Source organism: Paracoccidioides lutzii (assembly GCF_000150705.2).
Source record: "Paracoccidioides lutzii Pb01 unplaced genomic scaffold supercont2.1, whole genome shotgun sequence".
In the NCBI taxonomy this organism is placed as follows: Eukaryota; Fungi; Ascomycota; class Eurotiomycetes; order Onygenales; family Ajellomycetaceae; genus Paracoccidioides; species Paracoccidioides lutzii.
Genome location: NW_015440947.1, coordinates 1,637,713 through 1,655,743, shown reverse-complemented (window position 1 = coordinate 1,655,743; position 18,031 = coordinate 1,637,713). Strand labels below are relative to the sequence as shown.

General features: G+C 45.8%; 4 protein-coding genes across 4 annotated transcripts; 2 read left to right on the top strand and 2 right to left on the bottom strand.

Annotated features, from left to right (window-relative positions):
* Positions 1-554: 554 nt before the first annotated feature.
* Positions 555-1,695, top strand: PAAG_00454 (hypothetical protein; the record flags this gene model as incomplete). The annotated part of the gene is made up of 3 exons (XM_002797869.2): positions 555-905; positions 979-1,068; positions 1,231-1,695. The coding sequence occupies 3 exons, from the start codon at positions 555-557 to the stop codon at positions 1,693-1,695; spliced, it is 906 nt and encodes a 301-aa protein (XP_002797915.1).
* Positions 1,696-3,371: 1,676 nt separating this feature from the next.
* Positions 3,372-6,430, bottom strand: PAAG_00453 (C2H2 transcription factor (AmdA); the record flags this gene model as incomplete). Its single annotated transcript, XM_015844020.1, has 2 exons — positions 3,372-5,799; positions 6,087-6,430. The coding sequence occupies 2 exons, from the start codon at positions 6,428-6,430 to the stop codon at positions 3,372-3,374; spliced, it is 2,772 nt and encodes a 923-aa protein (XP_015700355.1).
* Positions 6,431-6,565: 135 nt separating this feature from the next.
* Positions 6,566-8,292, bottom strand: PAAG_11109 (hypothetical protein; the record flags this gene model as incomplete). Its single annotated transcript, XM_015846814.1, has 2 exons — positions 6,566-8,176; positions 8,242-8,292. 2 exons carry the CDS (start codon positions 8,290-8,292, stop codon positions 6,566-6,568), a joined length of 1,662 nt encoding a protein of 553 aa, XP_015703618.1.
* Positions 8,293-14,355: 6,063 nt separating this feature from the next.
* PAAG_00450 (protein kinase byr2) lies at positions 14,356-17,282 on the top strand (the record flags this gene model as incomplete). Its single annotated transcript, XM_002797865.2, has 4 exons — positions 14,356-14,468; positions 14,557-14,630; positions 14,717-14,868; positions 14,943-17,282. 4 exons carry the CDS (start codon positions 14,356-14,358, stop codon positions 17,280-17,282), a joined length of 2,679 nt encoding a protein of 892 aa, XP_002797911.1.
* Between the last annotated feature and the right edge of the window lie 749 nt (positions 17,283-18,031).

Genomic DNA, 18,031 nt, shown 5'->3' with positions numbered 1-18,031 from the left:
CTGCTTCCTAGTTGCTCCTCTTGAATTTCAGATTTCACCTTGGCTCAAAAGCGAGGTGTAAACTGTGTGTATGAGAATGGAGGCGGGCCAAAGTTCGAACTTCTTGCTTAGTCATCATCAGCGTCATTCTTGAAACTAGTGGCTCATACGGCGAAATATCACAATCGATTTCTCAGGCAGACATACATATACACTGCTGCTTGGCTAATGGAACTACGGATTGGGATGAGCTATTCTATCGATAGGTTTTGCCTTAGCATAATCTGTTTACTTTGCACTTCCACCGCCTCGACACATCCATCTATGTTCATCAGTTCTCTATCGCCTTAAATCGAGCGCAACTAGTTGGTTGCCTCGATGCGCTTGGGCTTCTGCTTAATATCGTGTAGATTTCTCCTTGTTGGGATATCTACATAGGCACATGGAACTTGGATAAACAATTCACGCAATAAAGCACGGCCTCCCTTGTTTTCTGTCCTTGCTAGCTTTTGCCAGAGAGACGGAGAGAAAACCCCCTCCTCTCCTTTAGTTTCGAAACATAATATGAAAAAGCAATGGCCAAACGCTCACGCGACAAGCATTATGCATTGGAGTCGGCAGATTCCCCTGGCAGCCCTCAACCAGGCGCGCCCACCATGCAATCGTCAACTTCTCCACGAGGCAAACTTGTGCATCTGAACGACCAAAATGAGAACCACGGAGTAATGCGTTGCACCTTACCGCCTCACAGAGAAGCTATTTCATTTTCGACTTATGAGGATTACGAGGTCCATTACGCTCAAGCTCATGTTAACCGCTGCTCAGCGTGTGGGAAAAATTTTCCCACTGCCCATTTTCTTACCCTGCACATTGAGGAACACCACGATCCACTGATTGCAGCGCGGAGAGAGAAGGGAGAGAAGACGGTATTACTTCTTTCATTTTGGTTTCCACACAAGTTACCCACAATAGCCACAGTTTATGCTAACTCATGTGTAGTTTACCTGTTTTGTTGAGGGCTGCGATAGGAAATGCTCAACATTTCAGAAACGAAGAATGCATCTTATCGACAAACATCTATTCCCCCGTGTAAGTCTCCACTTTTGTATCTTTCCCGTATTAATTCCTGAAGAATATGCGCACCGAAAAGACAAAAAAGGTGAAGAGAGTAGAAATGGATGATCATGGTTTACATGCATCCTGCTTCAAGTAAGCCCCATGCGACTAACCCTTAGAAATATCCTGCACCAGGTATACAATTTTGCCATCGTCAATACTGGCATCGATAAACATGACTCAATGCTCAGAGGAGGCACGGCACCCACTCACCACAGACGAGTCTCAGTGCCAAACTTAACACAACATGAGAGCCGTCTGAGACGGTGGAAACCATCTCAATCAGCCCCCAGTGAAAATATGGATAGCGATAAACACTCATCGACTCTCAATAACAATAAGTTTTCCAATGCCAACACCAGCCTCGACAGCTCCCTGAGAACGGCCCAGCTACCTATACATCTGAAATCGGCAATAGGTTCTAGAAGCACATCTGTGCCAGCAAAAGCGGCGGCAGCAAGTACAGGAAATCGGGAACCAAACAGCAGTGTCAACACCGACAAGGGACATGATGTTGCAGAGTTGGAGAAATCAATGTCTGCTCTGAGGTTCATCCCTATGAGTGTTATTTTGAGATTAAATGAGATGAAGGAGCAGTAAAATCATGCATAGTAATAATATCCTGATTTTATGTTCATTTGAGACGTTTTGTTACTGATGTCACTTCACTGATGATTAGAATGATCATTGATTATTATGTTCTCATTTATATGCAGATGTGAGATGAAGCATACATCTAATGTTCATCTTTATATATTATTGTAGACATTCTGGTTACCATATTTTCCTTTAAAATCATAATGTATTAAATACTAATACCTCAGATCCACAGAAGAAATATAATTTAAAAAAAAAAAAAAAAAAAAAAAAAAAAAAAGGAAAAAGAGAATTGTCGAAATGTACAAGATTAGCAGCCCGCTGTTGCCCAGTGGCCACTCTCCACTGTGTATATAATTTAGCTAGCTTTTTCCAATGAAAGAGATTAATCATCCCACAGGATTAGAGTACAGCGGTGCGCATAGCTCAGATAAACACTGGAAAATCAAACACATCTCGCCTTTCATACGAAAAGTACGTTAGTAGGTGAAGCCAGAGAGACGTACCAAATTCAAAAACTTGGAATAATATCTAGCTCAGATCAAATATATAAGTATGCAACAGAAGGGTATGTCGTAGGCCATGTCATATATTTATTCAATACTAGAGGAATAACCAAATGAGGAAATTTCATTCCTTGACCAAAGTCCCGAAGGGAAAAGGGAAGCGAAACTCTTTGTGTCATTCAACCAGCCGGGGACCAGTCATCATCAATGTATGTATGGGGTAGTTAAAGCACCAAAATTCCCTGTTCGCCATCCTAATCTTCCTAGCTTGCTCCCTTTTTTTTAAACATGAACATCCATTCCCAACAAAACCTAGCACAAAGGCTAAAATAAAATATAAAATAAAAAAAACACGAAATCGAAACTCATCCTGCTGGATAAAATTGTGTTAACGTTTTCCTTTCCTGCTCTTAGTTGACAGGGGTTTCATTTCTCTGACATGTATGATTTCTCTATTCAAGGATAGCAAGCAAACATTTCCTTACATCAATGTGCCATTCAAGCCGTGGATTTGGGGTATTAAATAAAAGCAAATAAATACCAAGGGGGGTAGGAAAGGCATTTAGCAATCATATACACTGAAGGGGCTGAAATGGTAGAGGAGACGAATGAGGAATTGTATCCCGAGTGGTTTTTGAGCGACGATATTGTGAAAATGAAATAAAAGTGCTCAACCGCGTGCCGGTGACAACGGCAGAGGCATTTGCTCTGACACTTCCTCGGTCTTTTAGCCTGAAAGTTTTGCAGAATTGAAAAGGGTGGAGTATAAGATATGAAATAATGGGAGAAAGACGCTGAGTTGTTATCTCGCATCGACCTGATGCGATATTTGAGAGAAAGATCGACAGGAACTCGGGCGTTGAAGGGTGATGTCGGCAGCCCCAGATCTAGAGGAAGCTGGTGGTATTTGTAGCTGTGTCCAAACAAATTGACAGATAGGGGATGTGTTAACCAATCAATTCCAGAACGGCCCCTCAACAGAATGCTTGAAAGACATGGGGCTGGTGGCCGGTTCATAGTTATTGGTTAATCGGACTATTGTAGAAATCCAAGAGCATGAACTTCCGGAATTTAGTGGGTGTATGTATCCCAAGTTCGCACGCGACCGCCCAAAATACAAATCGACAACAGTCCAGATACATGTGTAAAAGAGAGGCATATGTAGCAAACAGGCTACATCTCCAGAAAGTCAGCGTATATCTCCAAACTTGATCCAATGAGGTCCACTATAGGCCAGCTGGTATTTCCTTTGAATGTCCTCGACCATACACGAACAACAGCAACACTGAGCTGCTTCACCTTGAGAGAGTCATTTATAAAATCGATATCGCCAATGTTAGCCACATTGAACACCATATCCGTCTCCTCCATCATACTCTTTACCCACAACAGTAATTTTCTTTCGTGGTCAGATAGCCTTTGTTCAGTCTGGGTGGCTGGGATTGCAAGCAACCATCTGCTGAGAAGAAAAGCACATTCGAGACTGCAAATCGAGTGTTGTATACTCCAGAAAAACGAGTGAGTCTTTGCAACAAAGTCTATCCCTAGGCGCACTGGGATCGAAAGGGCGTGGGCGGAGTGGAGTAATGCCATCGTCAATCTCGGGCTCCGTACAACAGGAGGTGACTCGTTGAGTGCCCGCGCGATCTGTGATGGATCTTGAGTTACAAGTTTGCGACAAGGGCCAAGATCTAGGTGCAGCCTAATGTAGGCTAAACCAAGAAGGGCAGTCGACGTAAAGGCGATGGGTCCAGCAGGACTTTGAGGGTCGATACTAGATTCGGGAGTCCGCCTCCAGCCCGCTTTCCATGCACTTAGAGAAGAGTCCAGTACTGACAAGTCTTCAGGCCGCAGACTAGTGCCAGGCATCAGGGGAGATGAGAGGCATAACTGTCGAGCGAAAAAAATCTGCTGTATTATTGCATGGATTAAAACATAATTTCCCAATGGCGATATGGAGTTAGGAGCGCTATTTTGTGGTACTTTGATAAAAAGTTTCATCAAAGCTTCCTGAAAAGACATGTCCCCTCCGAGACGGGAGCGGTGGAGGCGACGCCACTGAGCCGCGTTGGGAGCTTTCCATTCTTCAGCAGGGGCTGGCATGTTGAGCTTCAGTTCTGAATTAAGAATCAAAGGAGGTATATTATACATAATGGAGTGGAGGTTGAAAAAGCAATACACGATAAGTTTCGTTCGCCTCTCGGCTTCCTTGTGAACCCAGTCTTCCCAGCTAATATTTTCTGCCGATGGGGCAGGCTCTACTAAGCCATGGTCCCGAACCAGTCTGGCAAGAGTGCTTTGAAGTGCAAGTATCTCCCGTAGCAAATCAGGATGCCTCTCCCACGAGGCAAACACTGTGAGAAGGAGAAAAGTACGAATAATTTCCATTTGTGCATCAGAATCTTCCCCAGGGTAGGTGTCGCTATCCACAGCAGAAAGATATGGTTGCTGGAATGGACTGTTACCGGAATTCGAGATCGAAGACGGAGTTCGAGAAGCATGTAAACCAGGGTTGGGCCCGCCAAAACCCCATGGCACTTGTGGCACTCGACGCGCATCTCGGCGCCGAATTCGTTCAAGAAGGATTGACTTCGAGGCGTAAAAAAGATCGATTCCACGATTATTCTCGAATCTGTAATGGGACCCTGCAGCTGCCAATGCGAGGCTAAGCTCAGGAGGGCACCTTGCCACAGATAGTGTTGGAACATGAATAAAGGGAAGATGCTCGTTAAGTCCATTAATGTATCCCGCGAAAAAGCGAGAGAGAGCATGCCTGGATGGAGGTACAAAAGACTTAGGCAGCACATTTGCAAAATCTTCCAGCCTAGCAATAAAAAGTTGCCTATCCTGATTTGACACATCCCAGGCTGGTCTAGTTTGCGCGGCTTCATCGGGAATTCCAAGACGATCCTCTGGGTCTCGGGATTCCGGTTGGAGAGAAGGTAAACGGGATCCAAAATTTGAAAAAGACGGAGCTTCATCCGTGGAGGTCCGTTGATCACTCAGCAGGTCTCCGTTATTGTACCTTGGAGGGTTGATTGACTGTTTTGTATCAAAAGCGGGTGGGGGGATTGATCCAGGGAGTATAGACTCCTGTTCAACCACCGTCGAGAACGTACCCGAGTCCCAATCAGAGGATAGACCTACACTTTCTAAAAAAACTGTAAAATCTTGAACAGGGTCCCCTAGGTCCGCAAGGTCTAAAATAGACGGTTCCACGCCGTAGTTCTCAGCTATTGGTTTCTCTACAACTACAGCAGAGGGTTTGCGGATGGGGCTGACCGCTTCCTGTTGCCCTTCGAGGGCAACATGACTGGCAGCATGGGAAAGAAGATTAAGGTCATATCCCCATGAGGGGTTGAATTGGGTTGGCTCAGCTATCTGGGAGGGGTGAACGGAGACATCTGGACGAGGCACAGAGGGGGTTTGAACGCCCACGGGTTCCGGTAGTTCCAATACTGGATTATCATGGGTTGGAGCAGGAGGTAGTATAGGGGCTGGGGTTGATGAAACCTCCACGGAAGGTTTTATTCGGTTCTCAGTGCGGCTTGAATTACTCTCTAGCGGATGTACCAGGCGCTCATGGCGGACAAGGAGGTCACTATCAGCAACTCGATTTATTAGTTAAGGCTTGAAAGGATGCGATCCTCAAATCAAGAAAATCGATTCACCTTCTTGCGAACGATTTGGAGCAGATATCACAAGAAAAAGGTTTTTCTTTCGTGTCTGCAATTATCGGTCAGGCATTGAGGGTGATGAATATGAATACAGCATGCAAGCCCCGAAAGGGGTATGGGTTGTGGGTCACTCAACGTGTGCGGAGATGCCTTTGAAGATGCTCCAGCCGGGCAAAGGGACGGCTACAATACTCGCAAGTCAAAGATTTACGGGATGCCGACGTGCTTTTCTTTCTCACTCGGTCGGCCGCTGTTCGTGAGCTGTCCATCTTTCATCGGGACCCGTGGATGGGGAGACACACAGGAAGCGCGGAGAATTGGAGGAGAGTGAGGGGGTTGAAACTCTACAGTGTTGGCCCCCTCCGCGTTTGGGAGGGATGCGGAATGCGGGGAAGTCCGTGGCTTAGTCAGTGATCCCCCCCACCCTTCCTCAGCCTGCAACAGCCCCTTTTGGGGTTGAAATACTGATACTTGCCGAACGCACATATCAGGAACCGGCCCGGGAGATATGCGGTTCAACCATGTTCGCATTAATGGGATAAATATGTTTTCCATTTTATATTGACAACCTTCTTACAAGTCTGCATCAAAAAGGGAATATGAACAGTCGCTGCAAAAGCAGCAGCTAACTAACTATACAGAAGGAAAACCAATACAACAACAGTGCCGTGAGTTTCCATGAAAAAAGCATTACCGCCCACCCACAGGAGTAGGTCCTTGCGGGAAAGCAGCTGCCATCCTTTCGAGCACACCGTCATGGACAACCTCGCTTACCTCCAGCATGCAAATCCTTAGATATTGGAGGTTTTTGTCAGGTATTATTGCGCACATCATTGCCGTCATAGCCAGTGGCCAGCAGAGAAGGGCACCCGTAGTAGCTTTTACGGTTATTTTCCCTGATGTCGGAACGTTGGTGATGACAGCAGCGTCACGGCCATCTGCAGCCATCGCTTCAAATATCCCTAACATATACGGAACGCTTCTGCAGAGATCATCTGCCATCCGCTTGATCGTCAGTTTGACAGCTGCTGCCAGGGACTCAGTTGTGCCGACAGAATTTGTGATTTCGTCTAGGATAGATAATATCTTTAGAATGACCTCGTTCAGAGCGAGGCGAATTACACGATAACGGTTCCACATTGCTGCCTGGCCGACAGTGGGATATATGTGAACAGCAGTGGGATCGAAAAGCTTGATGCGGGACCAGTTGTTCTGTATTGCGATGGTGCTGTACAAATACTGCATCGGCAAATTATTCGTCCAGGAAACTAAAAGACCATCCGTCGCCCAAGCATCTTCCAGAAGTTGGTTCAAAATCGTCGTTCCACCGTACCAGTCTACTGGTGAAAATTTTGGGGAAAGCAGAAGTAGATTCTTTGCCCGCTCGCGTATCTTCGAAACTTCCACCGTACAACGATCTAGTTCGAGCAAAGATCCAACCTCTCCGTACTCGGCACCATCCGCAAGCCATGACGGTGGAGCGGAGCTCCGCAGGAGTAGCGATCTCAAAAGTTGCCGGCGGACCACTTTGTCCAACCCTAGACCACATTTGGTTCGCTGGCTTTGCTTCCGTCGCAGGTCGAGTAAGGCCAAAGCGCCATCATGGTGCGCAAAGATTCGTGAAACCAAATTTAGGAGAACAAGACCGGAAATGGGTGGTGCGCGCGAGTCCATCGCAGTGTTCTCATAAAAGCTTAAAAGCATTACAGCAAGGAGGACCTCGTCGTCCTTTGCATAGCTGGCATTATACAACGACATCTTCGTTTTCATCAGGGCCTTCAAGTACGTGGTCGCTGCCCGAGTTAAGGCGGAATAACTTTTCTCAGCCCGCGCAAATGTAGCGTAGGAAACCGCGAATATCGCATGACCAAGGACAGATTGCGGTTGAGAGAAGCAGCAACCAGCCATGACGTAGTTCAAGTGGCTGTCTACAATACCAGGGATAATGTGCTCCATCTGAAGGAAGTTCCGGTAGTAATAAAACACGGCATACTGGTCCAAGGAAACCTCATGAGTCGGTGTTATATTTAACTGTGGCTCGAGGGCCCGTCTTACAAGATCCTCAACCGCATTGCCAGAAGAGCCGTGCAAGCCCTTCGTTTTATTCTTTGAAGGAGTACTCTCGACACGCTCTCCAGCTTTGGACTCGGATCTAGCTCTCACATTGGGCCCGCGAGGGCGCTTGAGCCGACCGATCACGAACTCATTTTCGTTCAAAAAAATAAAGTTGCTATTTTCAACTTGTTTGCATGTGAGATTTGCTTTCTGACATCGACTGCAGAATGGACGTGCTTCATCACACTGGAGAAATCTACTGTCAGAAATATCCGTTATCAATAATTTAAAAAGGATGCCAATAATCTCACCTTCACACGCCTCCGCTTGCAAGTGCGGCAGCCGCGGCTTGGAAACGGCATTGGCGATTTGAAAATATCTAGACACAGAAGAAAAGTGATCAAATAATGAAAGACCAGCAGCAAAAGGAGGTCGACATCTGTCCGACTATGCTTTATCACATGTTCCCCAGCATGCTAGGATCAAATCGTCGACAAATAAATAGTAAAGTCTGCAATTATCTAGTTAAAATGGGCCCGGTCTGGTTGCTGCACCACCCCAGTTAGTGTTGCGCCCTTCTCCGTATTCCCGCCATGGAAATCCAGATAACTACCTCAAAGGATTTCAGCCCGTTAACATGGTTGTGGGAATGATTCCAAGGGAAATGGTCTGTAACAACGACAGGCCACTGTGACTCTTCAAAAATATAAAACTTCAAATGCTGCTTAGCATCATACCATCATGAATCTGTGACGGTAGGTATCGACTGTAATCAGAAATGTCCCTTGCCAGGCTTTGAGGCATACAGAACCTCTACACATCTCAGCGTCCGTCAGGCTCATGTCCCGGATAACAAACTCATCATTGGGTCTCTGTGCACTGGTCACAACTATATGGATGCAGCCCTTGTCCTTCTCCACTCCAGAGTGACTTAACCCACCTTTCAGGCCATCTTCTCAGACACCCGTTGCACCCGTCCAATAATGATTTTATCCACCTCCGTTAGCCCCCAGTGAAAGCAAGAGAATTCTTTGAGTTTGCAGACTTAACATTCCCTGCCTTCGCTTATCAGAGCAGAGAACAATGGCACATACAGAATAAGATTCAAACGAGTCTCGTTCCAGAACTTAATCATCTCATTCTCCTCCTTCCTGTAGCATGTGTTGTGATGATGTGTGATCTGCATGCTCACAAACCTTGTCTGTGGCTCTTCTCTGCAATGAATTGCACGCTTTGGAATTCCACCTGGAGCTTGTTTCAATGGAATGAACTTGGTCGTTTTGACAGGGTCACATGGTGCTTTCATAGTCTCTTCCGGTGGAACGGAGGAGTCGTACCCATGAATTTGCAGAAGATATTTCGTCTCCTTTGTTAACAGAGTCGGTGTTGCTTTTCAGCAGCGGTTCGTTAAAAATTGCCTCGCTTTTCAAGGACTGTCTTGCAACATTTGGCCAATAATGTAAATTTGTGCCATGAGATGTTCAACTTTTCTCTCATTCACAACACTGGAATGCGGAGTCGGCATTGGCCGTATCCCAGATGGGGATCCTAATGTTGCCTTGTGACAAAAAGGCTTGAACATATTTGCATCCGTGGCCGTCATCACCTCTATCCCATGCTGCCTTCACTGATATCTCCAACCATTCCTCTTCCTCCACAACTCGATCCTACCAGTCCTTATTGCCAATGCCTATGGTGTATATCAGAATGGCGAGGAAACCCGAAACCCAAACGAGCTTAACTGGACATACTCAGCTTTGGTGCATCAGAGGAGCCTTGCACAAAATCAGGTCTAGGAAGACACATGTTTGTTTCTTGCGCATTGTAATTTTTTAATTTTGTTATATTGACAAGATGACAGATTCATGGAATGGATTGCTGTCTTCAGCATCCGGATTCAATTCTACGTTATATACTGCATTGACTTTGTAGGTATCCTCCCGGGCCCAGTTTTTCTATGTTCTGAACTCGACAATATTTCCTAATGAGGACAGACACATTAGTTACGAGCCCCATTTTCTTAACGGCCGTTGACTGGCTCACAGTCCCAACTAATTACCCCACTTATCATGCAGAGCATACAAACAAGATGGCGAGTTGTTTGCCCTGGAATTGTCTAGAAAGCATATTTATCGCATTTCTTATATCTACATCCGACCTTACCGTCAACTTGTCAGAATTCAACTTGCTTCAATTCTGCACCAGCAATGATATTTGCTCCCGGTGAAGGATCACTAGCTGGAAGGCGTCGTTGGAACCTTAACGCTTCAGGCTTACGCTAGCCCATCATCGTGCTAACCCGTTCAGTCAATCCATGCCTAAATCCACATGGAAACGAAATAGATAATAACATCATATCTATCAAGGATGAATGCTGAGATCGAATCAGATGAAATCCAAAGTCCGCCAAATCCGTTATTGCTTTTCGTCCAGAGAATGGCTCATGTTTCGGGATTCCGAAATTGGACAAACTGGTTACCTTGTCAGTGGTTATTGAGAGAATCTCATTTTCTCCCGCAAACTATGTTCTCCCAACGCCCTAACTAACAATGCAAGCCACCAGCTTTCACTGCTCCAACCAGAGGAGACGTCAGATTAAAAGACAACCTATCGTTATCGTTACCATGCCATGCCATTTCCGCAGTGCGGCATTCTTTTTCGGCAGCATGTTCACCAAAATGCTTAATCTCACATAAATAGCTAACAGGTAAACTAGTTAACTCGTATAATTAGGGCTGTTTTGGTTGATGCATATCATGCACAATTGCTAGGAACTCTGCGCAATCCATTTGTGGCGAGTGGATCCTAATTCCTCTTGGAATTCCTAAATGGTCATTACTTTGCGGAGCGGAAGAAATTATTATATTCTGCCCTGCAAGCTGATTGTTTTGATGTCAAGAACCAAGATATTCCAGTTCCATTGAGAGCTGCAGCAAGTCCGCTCCTCCGGAACGGAGAATCCAGTCCAAAGGTCATGCAATATATTAAAGCGTTGGCTATGGTGTTAAAATGACTGCCTTTTCATCACCGATATAAAGGTGTGCAACCGCATGTGAAATTAGCGATTTTAATTGATCGCCCAATACATTTGATAGCTCTATATTCCGTAATTATTTCCCTGCTATCAAAGTTATCAGAGGACGACCTAATCTCCTGAACTCTCACCCTGGCTTTCCAATCACGAACTGCTGGGAATTGGCTTTAGAGCAGAGAAGACGGATCTACGCTCCTCGCTCTCGCTGATAACAGTGAAAGTCACGATACTCTTGTCGTATTCCTTTTGCTTGATAAGACCGGGCTAAACTGCGACACTGGACATATGCCTATTATTAAAGAACGCAGAGGAGGCTGGGTTGGAACGTGCGATTGCCTTGATATCTTCCCCCTTCTCTCATTATGTCTCTCCCAAAGATAATAGTAGTGCGCAGGAAAAGAAGAAAGCTGGAGGTATATTTACCGTCCCATCTTCATCAAAGGTAGTATAAACTAGCTCTAGAACCTTGATAGCATCTAATAACTGACAAGAAGCTTTTAACGGTAAACCTTCTTCTCCGCCTCAAAATAAACAGACCCATAGCCCATTAGTTAGTTATTATTCGTTGCCGAGCAAACCGAATCAGGATATGGAAATATGTAGATACAATTGGGTCAATTTTTATCTTGAAATAGAGATGGACACATCCAGACGCTTCTTTCTAATTACCCGAGAATGGTTTGATGGATGCTCAAGATAGACTTATGACTTCGAGACATTTCAAACGAAAAGGTAGGATCCACAGGCCAGCTTCCATTTCCCATGGAGGAGAAGAATTGGAGAGGAGCTCAAATCCAAACAACATCAATATCGATCCAAATTGATTTACTTGAATGAAAGCCAGCGAATACGAGTTTCATCTCGTTTTCACTTTTTCCTGCCTTTTACCATATAGTTTCCAGGTTTTCATCCCATCTCATCGTTTGCGGAATGATCCAACTCATGATTTCTCAGTGCCGAAAGTGTGCTATTTAGCCTACCAGCCCCAGCCAGGTAGGACGAACGGATATCACAACAAAGCCCCACATACTTTTGGCGGTGTGAGGGTTCTCGGGATAAATGATAATCTCCAGAGATTCTGAATACCGTCATTAAAGGTTCGAAACAAAAGACCCTTGGAGGTGTGCTACGTTACCCAGAACCACAGAAAAGACAATACGGAACTCCGTACACCGCAAACCTGTAAGAAATACACTTTATCATTGGTGTTTTCTGGATGGGTAGTTTATGCGGTGAGCCGGGAAATAAAAAAAAAAAATAAATAAATAAAAATTAACAAGAACAGGTTCCGTTTGAAATAAGGTTATCCTGAAACATGTGGCAGCGAAACGAAGTATGGGACTAGGGAAGGAAATGTTGGGAAACGCTTGGGGCATCACGAGCATGATGGGGGGATTGACAAACACACGGTCTGATAGAGGATGTGAAAATGGCAGTTAAATTCCGTCCAGATCTCCTAAAGGACGGTATTTTTTACAGAAAAAGAAAATATGAAGATAGCCCACGGATAGGGAGGTAAGGTGAAACATATATGGGGGGTTTTCTATATATATGGCCTAATAATATAGCCCCTTATCATCGGGATCCATGGATGATGATGCTATTATTGTTGCCCATGCGTTGATGGACAGGGACACCGCCAGAGAGGCGAGGCAAATTTGACAGGACAGAGAGCTTCAGATTCGTCGCGTAGAGAGTAAAGTTAAAAAGACATTTATTTCCCTTCCCCCTACATCCTGAGTGGCTCTGCCCTCATCCATCCCTGTGCCCTCATCATTTTATCCGCAGTGAGAGGGTAAACCGTGTTGTGGATGTGGATGTGGGTTGTTATTGTTTGTTGTTGTCTACGATCTTTTGGATGTTGGGTAGGATGTAATTATTTATGCTTGGCTATTCTTACGCCCTGCTCAAACTCATTGAAAGGGAAACTCAACCCAGGGATTGCAATCCCTTCGCGATTAACTAAACATTAGGGTTTCGTATCAGGGCGGCCTCAGGAACCGTTGGACCTCAATACGGCTCGAGAGTCATCCATCCCTATTCATTCATACATAGAAAGAGAGAGTAAATGGATTGTCGACAACACCAGCAACCGCAACAGCAACGTCAACGTCAGCAACAGGTATGGAATAATGTTAAAGAAGAGGAAGACGGGGGATATAAGTGTCTCTGGATCCAATTTAAATCCCCCCACCACTCAGCTGAAAAAACACCAAGTCCGTTCTTCTGCTTCACGCCACGCCTAGATCGAACAGGCGACAAAAAGGCGTCTAGGCTGGGTCATCGATCGATTTAGTATTTGTTTTTCCTGCTTTCTATTTCGCAACTGGACGACGGCTTGTCACAGAATTCGCCCGCTGAAGTTTCGAGTTGGAGACTGCGCCCAATCAGACCCCGCAGCCTCTGATCTTTGTTTTACCTTTCTCCTCCTGAGCACATACTTTATTATCATCATCATCCATCACCCTCATCATCAACCTCATCACCCTCATCATCAACAACAACATCATCATCATCATTCATCATCATCATCATCAACATCATCATCATCACCACTCTTGCATCCTCAACTCCTCCTCACTTCAACGCTGCCTAAACTTTGGCACAGAGTCTCCACTCTTAACACACTCACATAACCTCAAAAGTTTTGATACCTCTCTTGCCTGGTTGTTGTTGTGGTGTAATTGTGGAGTTTGATATTCCACCACGGTCATTCTTCACTCCTTGGCTAATGTCTTAACACTCCATGGGTACCCCAAACCTCAATTCCACCCACCCTCTCCCATTTGCGTTCTCTGACATCTTGTTTTTAATCCCTACGCTTTCTTCTACTCTTGAAACAACAACTTTCATCTCTGCTTTGAGAACTCATCTCTCACCCTTGTTCTAGGGGCTGGGTGATGACCGCTGAACTCCCCTTCCCCGGCTGATGCTCTTCGTTTCTCCGACACCGGCCGTTCCTGAACAGATCTGATGTTTAATTAAATACTGTTTGAAAGAACAACCCTCGTTTGCGAAAGTATATCACTGGTGTTTTCTTTAGACATCGTTCTTGTATATTAACTATCGTTTTGTCAGGCTTCCCTTTGATCCTCCTTGGTCTGCTTCGTTTCTTATCTTTCTGCGTGGTGTCAAGGTATTTCCGCCAAAGGGCACCACCAAGCACGAACGTCTCCAGCACACTCTCTGAACATTGCTCAGTGGCATTTTAGACTACCGTGATATCTCCGTTGGTGATCTTTATTATATATATATATCTTTTCTCAATCGAGTGTGCGGATTTGTTAAAACTCCGGAACTTGGCACGATGTTGAGCTCCCAACCCCAATATTCTGCGGTGTTGCCAATGCACACTTCTTCCCAGCCATCATCGTCCTTATCTACGCCATATATGTCATTACCAGCTCACAAATCATCTACGAGCACCTCTACCCGCGATGGCCCATACACTAGCCCCACAGAGTCGGATTTCTCGGAGGGATATGATACGCTGGACTCCGTTCGGTTGGTTGATCACCTTCCTTTGGGTCGCAAATGCTCCAACGAACCATACTTTCTTTCAACCAACTCTGACAGACTTCTTTTTCTACAGGTCGTGGGACGAGAAAAGGGTGATAGATTGGCTACATAGTATACGATGCGGTCAATACGAGCCGCTCTTCAAAGGTATGCGAAATCGCATCGAGTTCCCGGATGTGTTCCGTGCCGCATGTGAACCATCGTCCGTTTAACTAACGCTTGGAACTTACCAGCAAATAACTTCAATGGCGATAATCTCCTTGACTGCGATCAGAAGATTCTTCAGGAAATGGGAATCAAGAAAATCGGAGACCGGGTCCGGATTTTCGTGGCCATCAAACAACTCAGAAACAAAAACGCGTCGAATCGCAAAAAGCGCAATAGGGTAAGTTTAACTTTTTTTTTTTTTTTTTTTGCTAGAAACCCCAATAATCCCTTATTCTTATCAAGATATTATAGGATTCATTAGTTGCCCTCGATTCCGCGAGCTTCGTACCCCCTTCTTCTGAATCTCCCCGCGGAGCAAATTCTCGACAACAGGCGGGAGGAAATCGCCGATGGTCACGCCATCTCGACCCTCTAACAAGCTACAACACAAGCTATACAGTACCCGGGAAAACGTCCAGACCGTCTTCACCCCAAGCAGATTCTGACCGTGGCTTGCGATCGTATCGGTATCCAGTCGCTAGCCCGATGGAAAGTTCACGGAGGGAACAAGGTTCGAATTACTTTAGCAATTACCCCAATTCCGGTTCTAACACCACCCGCTATCCAGGAACTCCAGGAGATGTCCCCCAAACTGCCAGAACGATCACCCACGTCAGACAAAGTCCCAGTATGGATGGAATCACCATGAGCTCCCTTCCTCCTAATTCGCCGGTTATTCGAGTGATACATTCCGGCGGACAGACCAAAGTCTTGAACATAAAGCATTGTAAAAGCCCAGAGAATATTCTCATCTGCGTTTTGAGAAAGCTTCTACTTCCAGAATCCCATTATAAAAACTACTGCTTTTATGTTCTGGACGGCTTAGATCCAAACCCAGTCAACTGCCGTCGCCTGTCGGATTCAGAACTGCTTAAAATATGCGATGGATCCCATAGATCGGAACGCGGCCGGCTAATCCTGAGGAAAATCCACGCTGGTGAACCCGAACCGGAAGAACTCCAGAGAGCAGCTCAGATTGCCCTTGATGAGACTCAGACGGCCCATTTAAATGCCCTCAGTGGCACCAACGTGCGGAACCAGATCAAACTGCAAAAGCTGACTGGCGAGTCATGGCATAACATTAGACAGCCACTGTCACCCATGTCCTCTGACCGAAATAGAGATGAGTTCCAAAGACAAACACCTTCGGAAAGACATCAGTCTGCGAAGTTGCGGTCGTTTTTCGGTGCTCGACCACCAAGTGAAATGATTATTCACGAGCTCACGTCGTATTTTCCAAGCCACCAGAAGGAAGACATTGAAAAAACAATGCGTTTATCAGTCCGAAGATCTCAACGTATGAGCCGTGCCGCAAGCCGTCTGAGTGTTGTTAGCAATTCCAGCTATGCCTCAAGTCTGAGAGATGCCCCACCCATCCCTAGTATTGCAGACACTTGGTTGACTGGAACTAATGGTCCTGGGGGGAGACCTGCGAGACCATTGTCTGTTTCCAAGTTCAACCTGCCTCAGATATCATTCCGAGATTCCATAGTGTCCACTTCCCTACAGCCACTGCAAGAAGAATCTCTTGAACCTAACCGAAAATCATATATTTCCTTTGACAGTGGCTCCGACCAGACTTCCGGGGAGACTGATCGTCAGACTTTCTTGGATGAGGCACTTACCCTGAATGATGGTGGATCGATCAACGAACGTCTTAGCATGATAGTTGCAGAGGATGGAGAGGAGCAAGACGATGGCCTGAACGCTTTCCTGGCTGGCGACAATTTCGGTAACAAAAACTGGATGAAGGGATCTCTCATCGGCGAGGGCTCCTTTGGAAGCGTCTTCCTCGCCCTCCATTCCATCACCGGGGAACTCATGGCTGTTAAACAAGTAGAACTCCCTTCAGCAACCCAGGGAACAGAGTTCGACAAAAAGAAGAACATGATGGTTGCTGCCCTCAAGCACGAAATTGACCTTCTCCAGGGCCTCCAACATCCAAACATCGTCCAGTATCTCGGAACATCAGCAGACGAACAACACCTGAACATTTTCCTCGAGTACGTCCCGGGTGGCTCCATAGCCATGATGCTCAAGCAATACAACACCTTCCAAGAACCCCTCATCAAAAACTTCGTCCGCCAAATCCTCGCCGGCCTCTCCTACCTTCACAGCCGCGACATAATCCACAGAGACATAAAGGGCGCCAACGTCCTCGTCGACAACAAAGGCGGCATCAAAATCTCCGACTTTGGCATCTCCAAACGCGTCGAGGCATCCACCGTGCTAGGCAGTGGTGCGAACCTTGGCGGGGGAGCAGGTCACTTACACCGCCCTTCTCTCCAGGGAAGTGTGTACTGGATGGCACCCGAAGTCGTGCGGCAAACGGCGCATACCAAAAAGGCCGACATATGGAGTCTGGGCTGTCTCGTCGTTGAGATGTTCATTGGCGCCCACCCGTTTCCTGACTGTAGTCAGCTGCAGGCTATATTTGCGATTGGAAGCAATCAGGCACGGCCCCCGCCGCCAGAAAATGCGAGCAAGGAGGCCATGGCCTTTCTGGATATGACGTTTGAGATTAATCATGAGAAGAGACCGAGTGCGGACGAGTTGCTTAGCAGCCCCTTTTTAAAGCAGGCCATGCCGTGATAGTTGGCTTTACATACGTTGTTTTGAACTTTGTGACTCTCTGCCTTTGGACGCCTTTTGTATTTCCCCAGTTATTTCATTTTAGGTTTTCTAAGAGATCCATGGTTTTCATGAGAGCAACGGCTGAATTGAGACGCATTTCTTTTCTATTCCCCCCCTTTTATATTTGTCACCTGGCATGTACCATTTATCATCGATAACATTCATGTCGGACGTTATGGTATGCAAATGCATGTTATATCATGTGTTACTCTGCTTGTATCCCATTTTACTGCTGCCCGCTCTTCATGATCTCCCGGCCATTCCCCCTTCCCTTTCGTATTTCACATCAATATCGTGAGATTTCCAGCATTACTATGTTTATGTTGCCTTAACTTCCCTTCCTTTAGATCTACTCCGTATTCAGATTGTTCCCACAGCGTGCATCTTGATTTTTTCTCATCAAAAAAGACTTGATGTTTTTATTTTTGAGTTTGTCTTCGTTATTTTTATTTTAGCTATTCATCAAGCGGGCTTGTTCCTTTAGGAAATTGCATATCGTGTAATGTTATGATGCGAAGGTTTTAAATACGTTCTCTAGATGTCTTCAAGTGAGATAATTGTGAAGCGTAGACGTAATTGGAGAACATGCGGCTGCAACGGCCGGGCCGGCTTCCAAGGTTAACTTTCCATAACGTGAAATTCGGGTTTCTCGGGAACACTCGAGTAGAAAATTAGAAAGTTTATGCTGTGGATTCACTGGGGATTTA